The 9,944-nt window shown below is 43.1% G+C and overlaps 1 protein-coding gene across 2 annotated transcripts; it reads right to left on the bottom strand.

Moving 5' to 3' along the window:
* Positions 1–417: 417 nt before the first annotated feature.
* On the bottom strand, positions 418–4,817 carry LOC125543141 (protein FAR1-RELATED SEQUENCE 5). Of its 2 annotated transcripts, XM_087546554.1 has the most exons (6): positions 4,523–4,817; positions 3,334–3,423; positions 3,185–3,259; positions 2,695–3,108; positions 775–842; positions 418–690 (listed from the first exon to the last, which is right to left on the bottom strand). In XM_087546554.1, exons 2-5 carry the CDS (start codon positions 3,418–3,420, stop codon positions 834–836), a joined length of 585 nt encoding a protein of 194 aa, XP_087402680.1. In that variant the 5' UTR covers positions 3,421–3,423; positions 4,523–4,817; the 3' UTR covers positions 418–690; positions 775–833. The 2 variants fall into 2 exon arrangements, with proteins under 2 accessions (XP_087402680.1, XP_048562348.2); XM_048706391.2 differs by lacking the exons at positions 418–690; positions 775–842 and having other exon boundaries at positions 2,204–3,108; positions 4,523–4,816.
* Positions 4,818–9,944: the final 5,127 nt, after the last annotated feature.

Genomic DNA, 9,944 nt, shown 5'->3' with positions numbered 1-9,944 from the left:
TTTGCAGAAAACCCCCCATATAGATACAGAATCACCAACGTTTAATACATTATCTTGAAAAGCTGTGCCACCCCAGTTCTGGAACAGAATGAACAGAGACATCATGTGCCTCTGTAGCTTGTTGTCTCATGATGATGCATTCATCCAACACGTATAAATACGACAACAGCCCCATGGTACAGAGAGTATCATGACTTTCGAAGATGGAGAACATATGTATATATATGTTTTACATACAAAGTGCATAACATGAACCTCATTCAGCAAGTTTATTTGAGAAGGTAAAGCTAGTTCTAAGAAAATAAAGAGATAGGAAGTCCATGAACCAAGATTTGGTTTCATAAATCCTGCACCAAAGATGGAAAGACCAGAACATCAGGTCTGTTAAACACCTTTCTGAACTCAGAAGGCAACACATCAACAACCATCTCGAAATTTCATAGCTCATAGTAAGACAGTTTGAATGCTTTGTGAACGACATTCATGACAATACACATTAGTCTCATGCACATAACTAGAGTTGCAACCAGCAGTTACAAGCAATGTATAGAGGATTAGTAGGCACACATATATTGCGACAGATTCAACATGGTGTACTTGAACTAGGTCCATATATCACATTAACGAACACATTTTTCATCCATTATTTAACGCAAAGTAAAGGTTGTCCGCTCCCTTTGGTGGGTTGTGCTGCAAAATATTAAACAAGTAAAAGTCAAAGGTTTGCAAACATACTAAACATGTTTTAACTGATGAGGAGCAAAAAGTAAATACCCCTGTCATGTTTGCCTCGTTAAGTAGAACAATATGCTGATGTTGAACCTTCTTGGATGCTACTTGCTCTGCAAACAAGAAGGAAATCAGATTATGAAAACATGAAAGAAGATATACTATTTAGATTATGGTCTATTGACCTTTTTCCTTTTGTTAATGGCCTCCTCTGAACCCAAGGAAATCAGATTATGAAAACATGAAAGAAGATATACTATTTAGATTATGGTCTATTGACCTTTTTCCTTTTGTTAATGGCCTCCTCTGAACCCCTCTTCAATCTCTTGACACTGCCCTTTGTATTTGCAATATCAGGGGGATGAATATTGATGATGCTTGGGAATGTCGTTCCAATAAAGGATTCAAACTCTTGAACTTCACTTTGTTCGTCAAGTGGCGTTGTCTGACTCAAGTGTGCAAGAGCATCAGCAACAGCTTTGTTCAAGTATTCCATCTTGTCCTCACAATGTTTAGCTTCATGCAATGCCAAGCTGAACCGCGAGCATGTTTGTGAGTACAATTTCTTGATGATAGGTGAAAGAGAAGTAGATGACCCTTCCAGCTCATGTCCATTGGCATCATAGCAAAGATGTCGTGCAGCCATTTTAGTCCACCTATGCAGCACATATTGGCTAGGAATTTCATTACACCCATCATTCTTTAAGACAACAATGATGTGAGAGCAAAGGATGCCCAATGATTCAAACATTCGACATGTACATTGTGCAGCCTTTGTATTAGTGTTGAAGCGGACTGTTCTTATCCTTAAACTAAGGTCACCAATGCTCGTGGTTCGGACATCACCAACCTGCTCAATGGTTTTGACATGACGACGATCCCTTGCAGCCACCACCTCACGTTGGAAAGCAACAAAAATATTGTGAGTATACACTTCTCTGGCATGAGCCTCAATTCCCCAGCAAGTCTCGAGTACTGGCAAGGTATGAAGTGCACAATTATCCTCTTGCAACTCCTTTTGTCGTTGCTCTTCCAAAGCGGTTTCAAATCTTACCCAAAACTCAATCAAGGTAAGCTTTCGGTTAGTGAAGTGTCGAAAAAATGCATTCTCACTCTCAGATCTAGATGTTGTACGTAATATTCCACCAAGGGAGAAATCCATAAAGTATGCTGGAATCCATGATTCCCGTAAACCATACTTCTCTTTCAACCATTCATTATCCTCTAGGCCAAACTCAGAAATTATTGAGGACCACCGTGATTCAAACTCATCTGGAGTCTCTGATCCCCGGACACATGCCATGAATCGTGGTTTAAAATCTTCATTGTCTCTCAAGATGGGTCCAACCTTTTCAGGGAGTTTCATCAGAATATGCCACATACAAAGTCGATGCTTTGTGTTCGGAAATATAGATTCTATTCCTCTTCTCATGCTTTGATCCTCGTCAGTTATGATTAGCTTTGGTGCAACCCCACACATTGCTTTCAAGAAAGTCTGAAATAACCATTTGTATGATGCAATCTTCTCGTTTGACAAAAATGCAGCACCGAATGTAACACAAGATTTGTGATGGTTAACTCCAGTGAAAGGGGTAAATACCAGGTCATACTTGTTAAACCGATATGTAGAATCGAAGGATACAACGTCACCAAATAATGAATAGTTCTTTCTACATATACTATCAGCCCAGAAAATATTTGTCAGTTTATTGTTCTCATCTACCTGGTAATCATAGTAGAATGCTGGATTGGCCTTTTTTTATTTTCCATTATATCTACTATAAGTTGTCCATCTGCTCCCTTAATCGCTGCCTTGAAATCACGCTGACAGTTTTGTAAGTCACGTTTTGTGCAACCGATATTTCCTGGCCCACCCTTTTCTATGCTAAGCAAGCGAAAAGTTTTTGAAGTGCCAAGCAATGCCTTACTGCATGTAAATAATTTGTTTCTCAAATCACTAGTCACCTCTCTATTTGACCTGATGAGATGCCTCTTACTTGGTGAGACAAGTTGGTGCGTGTGCGATTGAACAAACTGGACGACCTCGTACTTGTTGTCATCTTGCCTTTTCAATCCCATCATCGCCTCGCAACCGCATCTGCTTATCTTGATATTTCTTTTAGCCTTTTTTCTCCCCACTTCTTGAGTAACTTGACCTAGATCCACTGGTTTTTTCTTCCTCCAACCTTGTCTTGCGCAAACAAACTTCTTCCAGATTATTACACCACCCTCTCCTTTGTGTTGTGTCCATATGCGTACAGAGAAGCCAACCTCATGAGCATACATTCTATAGAATGCCAAACCTGCCTCCCAGCTATCAAATCGCATTCCAATTGAGGGTTGTAGGCTGTCATCACACTCTGGCTCATAAGTTGACCCCTGCGTACACAATGGATTAGCTCCAGAACTGAAACCCATGAAACTAGTAAATGAAATCACTAAGTAATAAACTTACACACGCGGGTAGGCTACTGGTTCTTTTCGGTGTGCTGTAACGATCTTCATCATGTATGCCGAATCTCGTTTGGACCTATCAATGTTGTTTGAACTTAAGTCAAGTGTGACACGCACAGATGAAACATGAGTAATATGACAAAGAAATACCATGGAAAAATTGTTGGCATCATCTTCAAGTCCCATCGCTGTAGTTGACCCGACACTTGGAGCAATACTAGTCATTGACTCCATCATTCCCTGCTCGAGGCAGCAAAAAGTGTAAGATATTACATGCAGGTGCCCCTAATTAGCTTGTCAATGAGGTCTAAAAAGTAAGTAGCGATGAAAGAAAATGTCTAATGCAGCATTTAGATGTACTATAGAAAAAGAGAGAAAACGGTGCTAATGAAGAACATTCCTGAGTACACCAGTATATATTTCCCCGCACGAGTTCTTTGTCCACTTACATGGACCCAACGACCGTACGCCACCAAAACCATCTCATGCGCTGCTTAATTTGCTCCTTCTAGTTAATTAAGTGCAGATTCATTGCTTATATGCCGGTTACTAACTCCATCCTAATTGGAATGGTGGTCGGTCCTTGAGAGAGAGATAGTAGCAGAGGATGAAATGAAATTAACTGTTGTATGATTGCTTGCATCCACTGATTTCAGAACAAACAAACATAAATGTTCAAGCAGTAGCTTATATTTTTCGGACTATTCAGTCTTCAAACACACATAGGATTAGGATGAACATGAAGAAAATGAAAGGAATCTGAACCAAAACTTGCAGAAATATGGATTATGCTACATCTAACTCGTCTTTTCTTATTGTTTCCTTTCCTTCTAATGAAAACTATCTTGCTTATCCATACTGCATTTTCTCTCTTGGTTGTGTCAGCATGATTGATTCTACAATATAACCAGCGATTCAACCACATCCAGATGATCTGACTAGATGTGCATGGACTTGCTACTATTAACCTCCATTAATTTGTACAAGTTCTACGTGCTTCATCCACAACACACACAAAACTAAATGTTCTAAGTTGCTAACATTTTTCTGTAAATTACTGACATTTTTACTTCGAACTCGGTTAAAATTACTTCAAACTCATTTCAGGCCATAAGTTGCAGACATTTTTTCTGTTTATAATTTCTCGAATATGTAGTCTAAGCAAAATATAGCAAGTTATTTCAGTGATATATTGCCTGCGCCCTGATACAGAGAGAGAGATCACCACAATTTACTCAAATAAGATTAGCTACATCTAACACAATCAGCATAAAGGGTTGATGGATTAGAACCAAAATACACAAATAAGAACGCAGGTCTGTAACATCTAAAAGGATACCTGAAGGCTGGAGTTCTCTTCTCCGGCGACGACAGATCTAGCCGCCGGCGGATCGCGGAGGTAGGCGCCGGGTGTGGTGGGGGGTGGCGCGGAGGTGGAGAATGGAGGCGCGGGGATGGGGCGGGCTGTCCGTTGTACGTCGGACCACGGCGAGGTCGCAGGGCAGCCGCCGGTGAGGTCGCAGTACAGCACACAGCCAGGTCCGCCGCCGGAGCCCCGGATCCTATCTGTTCGTGTTCGCTCAGCTTGGGGCAGCACAGGTTGGATAAACTTACGCCTATTCTGTACTTAGCTGGGGTGTTTTTTGCAAAAACTTAAGACTGGGGCGTTCTGGTCCCATCCCGTCCCTTCATTCGTACCCAACGTTTGGGATGTGCAGGGTGCAGCCGGAGCATGGAATCCCTCGGAGCACAGGATATTTTCCCCAAGCAACTACTCCTAGTAGGGAAATCAAAGGTTCAAAGCTTCCACACCGTGGGTCTTTCTTCTTCAGCAGAAACCGCATAGGCACTTGCCTTTCTCGCAGCCGCCGGGGCCTGGAAAGAGCTTCATGCACTCAGCGTTGCACAGCTCGTCTGTGCAGGGCTTGTCGAGCTCGATGTACGTCGTCGAACAAAAGTCAGGCCGCACCCTGCTGCCCGACGACGGTGGTTCCTTGGCCGAGGCTCCTGCAGGTCGTCGTCGACGGAAAGAAGATTCATCAGGCAGAATAAACTGACCGAGAGTGATATGCAGCGAACCGGCCGTGATTCAAGAATCATATTGAGACGAAGGGAAGCAACCGCGTCTTGTCTCACCGTGGGTCAAGACCGCAGCGGCCGTGCACACGAGAAGCAACACCGCGGCGCCGGGCACCGAGGTCATCGCTCTTCTCTCCCGCCGCGAAGTTGGAGCTGCGCTTCGAGTCTTGAAGAATAGCGCACACTGGTTGTTGGCTAGCTTGGGGCGGGCGACGCACGTACGGGATGGACGAGACGAAACAGACCAGCTGAAGCATGGCTGCACTGCACTTATAGAAGGGCGAGCGATGAAGACAACGGTGGCAATGCATCAGGCAGGCGCGCGATGGATGTATGGGGGCAGGCGAACATGGCGTCCGGGCGTGGAGGATGATAAGGCCCAGCCGAAAAAAAATCCTATAAGACCCGGCTCGTATGCTCCCCGAGAGACCCAGTCCGATTGGTGACACCTGTATATCTCAATCTCAAAGCACCAGTGCCTCTGTTATCACCCAGCTTACCGATTCCTACCCAAACGAATAGGGTTATCCACGACGCGAACTCCTTTTTACCGGAGCCGGGATGTACCGGCATAGCATCCACCGTTCAGCTGCTTTGTGATCTGAGTCTAAGTGAAACCCATTCATATGTATGCCCATGTATTATGGCAAGTAATCATTTGTATATGGTCAAATCAATGTCACATCAATAGGACCCATGGCAGGAAATGCAGTACTATTTGCAGTGGGATGTACGCATGCATGCGGCATCTCTCCTTTCTCTCTTTCAAACAAATTCATGCATTTTATTTTTGTTTACATTTTTAGATGGCCAATATTTTTTACAGTAAAGTTTTATTATTCAAAAATTTCATATATTCAAATTCCTGAACATAAGATCTTTAGAATAAGACCAATCTTGAATATATTTAAACTAGTTTAATTTTTACTATTTCAATCATATCAAAATACTAATTTCACTCATTTCAAATTACAATTTTTTTTAAAAATGAAATCAGTTATTGAAATGATTGAAACCACTTTTCTGAATATAGTTTTCTTTGTGAGCTTTATATTTCAGCTTCTGAAACTATGTCTTCAATGGGGTGATTGTAATGTGTTTTTCTGAAACTAGTGAAATCTATCTTTTGTAATGAGTGTAATCAGTTTTTTGAAACAAGTGAAATATTGTATTTCAATTGAGCGACTGTAATGTATTTTCTGAAATGAGTGAAATAAGTTATTTGAAAAAAGTGAAATATATCTTTTTGGTGTCAAACGACTATCTCAATGTTTGAAACAGATATCTCTGCCGAGTGAAATGCATTTCAATACTTTTTTGGTAAATATGAAGTGAAAATAGTTTTTGTAATGAGTGAAATCAGTTTTCCAAATCAGTGAATTGTGATTTTTCAAATTTTTGTAATACTTATTTTGGAACTAGTGAAATTATATTGTTTGAAATGAGTGAAACAATTTGGAAATATTAGTTTTTTTAAAACAAGTAAAGTTTATTGTTGAAACAAGTGAAATCTAATGACTTTTTCAATGTTTGAAACAGATATCTCTGCTGAGTGAAATGCATTTCAATACTTTTTGGGTAAACAAAGTGAAATTAGTTTTTAAGATAAATTTTGTAATGAGTGAAATCAGTTTTCCAAATCAGTGAAATGTGATTTTTCAAATTTGTTAAATACTTATTTTGGAACTAGTGAAATTATATTCTTTGAAATGAGTGAAACAATTTGGAAATATTAATTTTTTTTAAACAAGTAAAGTTTATTGTTGAAACAAGTGAAATCTAGTTTTTCAATTGAGTGAGTATATTATTGTTTCTGAAATATGTTTCTTGAAACGAGCGAAATATAGCTTTGAAATCTAATGTTTTATGAAAATGATTTCAAAGATAATTGAAATATGTATATATAATATATTTCAAATATATGCAAAATTGATCTTGTTTTGAAGGTCTTGTCACCACGATTCCAAATATACAATTCAATATTGGACATTTGGTTCAAAAAGATATGAATCGTTAAAAATATGGGGATGAAAATAAAATGCATGTCATATGTACGGCCTGAGAGAATGCAGGCATGCACATTTCTCTCTACCCAACTCTCTTTCTTCTGTAAAAAGCTGATGAAACTTCATCTGACACTAGTACATGTATTACTATGTGTATTCTAATAGAATATAAAAGCTGCACGAATCTTAACAAAAGTGACAGACGGTGGATTGCTTACCGGTAGCTCCCGGCTCCGGTAAAAGAACTTAGTCGTTATCCATGACCCCTCGGCGGCGGCGGCCGTGCGGCACGACGGCACGTCGTCCTCGATGTGCCACCACGGGCTAGCAATCTGCTCCGTCACGCGCGATTCAGCCATGGCGACGAACTGCACGAGGTCTTGTAGTCTTGTCGATGGTGGCCGCACGGCACCTTGCAGCTGGCACATCGGCTATCCATCCGGCATCCTGGTGACGCTGCGTAGTCGGCCATGGCAACGAACTCCAGTCTCTAGCCCGTCCGTCACGCGATTGATCCTCTTTATTGTCAAGGGCATGGATGTGAAAATCAATGTGTGATGCATAGGTCCAGCAATAATTTTGGTGGTAGTGCTTGTCATTGTAAATTCTGTAGCTATATGCTTGTGTTGTTACCTGACAATTGGCCAACATGTATTGTCAAACCTTATGAATTTGCCTCTGAGAAACCTGGAATGTTCATGCCAAATTGTTGGCAACATATCAAGGCAATAGCAAAGAAAATAGTGGACAACAAAAAATGTCACAACACATTTATCCCAAGAGTATACAGCAGGACATATACACTACAAATGTCAGAAGCTTCCATTTCACATGCACATCAAATTCGTTCAGTTTTTTACAGCACACACCAATAAAATTCAGAAGAAAAATAAACAAAAACTGCCTTTGTTCAGTTTTTTTTACAGCACACCCCAACAATTTAGAAGTCCTGAATGACTCTGAAAGTTCATCCGAAATGACTGAATATGTTGCCAAGACAACGGTGTCATTTAGAGCTCCTGAACGAATAAAAGGTCCAGTGAAAAAAGATCAAAAGATGTACTTATGTTTTCTTCACTATAATGGAAAGCAAGACACACAAGTTATATGTTACAGGATGGGTATACTATTTTCAGAAATAGATATGCATGTGAGCTTGTTAAATCAGCATATAGGCAATTAAGCATACATGCTAGTAGGTTGTATTCTTGGCAGATGAAGAATCCTTTTTATCACAAGAGAACGGAAACAAACCACAAACTGCACATCGTTATTATCACAAAGACTGGATATCAGCAAATATACACTGCAAATTTCACAAAAAGCTTTTTTTTCGCGAATACGCAAAGCTTGCGTATCATTTCATTGATAGGAGAAGATAGAATGAGTACAAGATGTGGTACAACACATGACACGGACGCTACGGCATGAACATGGTGTCCAGAGCAGAGAGACATGGGATGCTCAACCCAAACAGAGAAAAAAACACAGCTAAACTCGCCATCCTGAGAAGTAGTACAGACCAATAACACGACAACCAACATCTCCAGATCCAGAACCGAGGACGCCACGAGCAACCAAGACGACGCCTTCACGAAGGAGAACGACGCTGAGACGCCGTCGTCGTCCGATCCGGATAACCAGACCTAGGGTTTCCCCTGATGCTCGAAGAGGGGCACAAACAACGACCGTGACAACGCCTCCAAGAAGGGGACGGCACCCGCGGGTGTCGCTGCTGCCAGCAAAAGATGCAGGGATTTCGCCCTGGCCAAAGTCTGAGCAATCCCAAGCCATCGGAGCACGAATCGGAGAAGAAGAAGTCAGACATAGGCCTGAACCACGACCACAAAAATGGGAGCGACGCTGGACGCGCGAGCAACGAAGCGATGGAGGGGCAGGCAACGCACGGAGGTGGCCGGCTTGGTGGCTTGGCGGAATGAGAGGCAGTGGTGGATGTGACGGTGGCCAGAGGCCCGAGCGAACCAGGATCCGGAGGGAAGCGCAGATCCGGGTCGCCGGGACCGAAGCAACAAGGATGCCGACGAGCCTAAGGAGCCGGAAGGGGACGGCACCCGCGGGTGTCGCTGCTGCCAGCAAAAGATGCAGGGATTTCGCCCTGGCCAAAGTCTGAGCAATCCCAAGCCATCGGAGCACGAATCGGAGAAGAAGAAGTCAGACATAGGCCTGAACCACGACCACAAAAATGGGAGCGACTCTGGACGCGCGAGCAACGAAGCGATGGAGGGGCAGGCAACGCACGGAGGTGGACGGCTTGGTGGCTTGGCGGAATGAGAGGCAGTGGTGGATGTGACGGTGGCCAGAGGCCCGAGCGAACCAGGATCCGGAGGGAAGCGCAGATCCGGGTCGCCGGGACCGAAGCAACAAGGATGCCGACGAGCCTAAGGAGCCGGAAGGGGACGCAGCTCCCAGAGTACATCGAAATCGAAGATGCACCGGGATGGACAGCCACCCAAGGCACCAGCAGGGTGTGGGTGCAGAGGCACTGAAGCCGCCAAGGGAGCCGGAAGGAGCGCAGCTCCCCGGGAGCGTCGGGCCCGAAGCCGCCCCCGCCGGCCATGGACGCAGAATGAAAGGCAGGTCCATGTCCGTCGGAAAGGACTTGCCCCTGCCGGGGTGGGGGTCATGATGGTGAGCACGCGCACAGCCGAAGTCCAA

Source organism: Triticum urartu, chromosome 3A (genome assembly GCF_056163025.1).
Source record: "Triticum urartu cultivar PI428250 chromosome 3A, HENAU_Tu73, whole genome shotgun sequence".
Classification (NCBI taxonomy): Eukaryota; Viridiplantae; Streptophyta; class Magnoliopsida; order Poales; family Poaceae; genus Triticum; species Triticum urartu.
The sequence above is the reverse complement of the archived record's forward strand: the minus strand, read 5'-3'. Positions and strand labels throughout refer to the sequence as shown.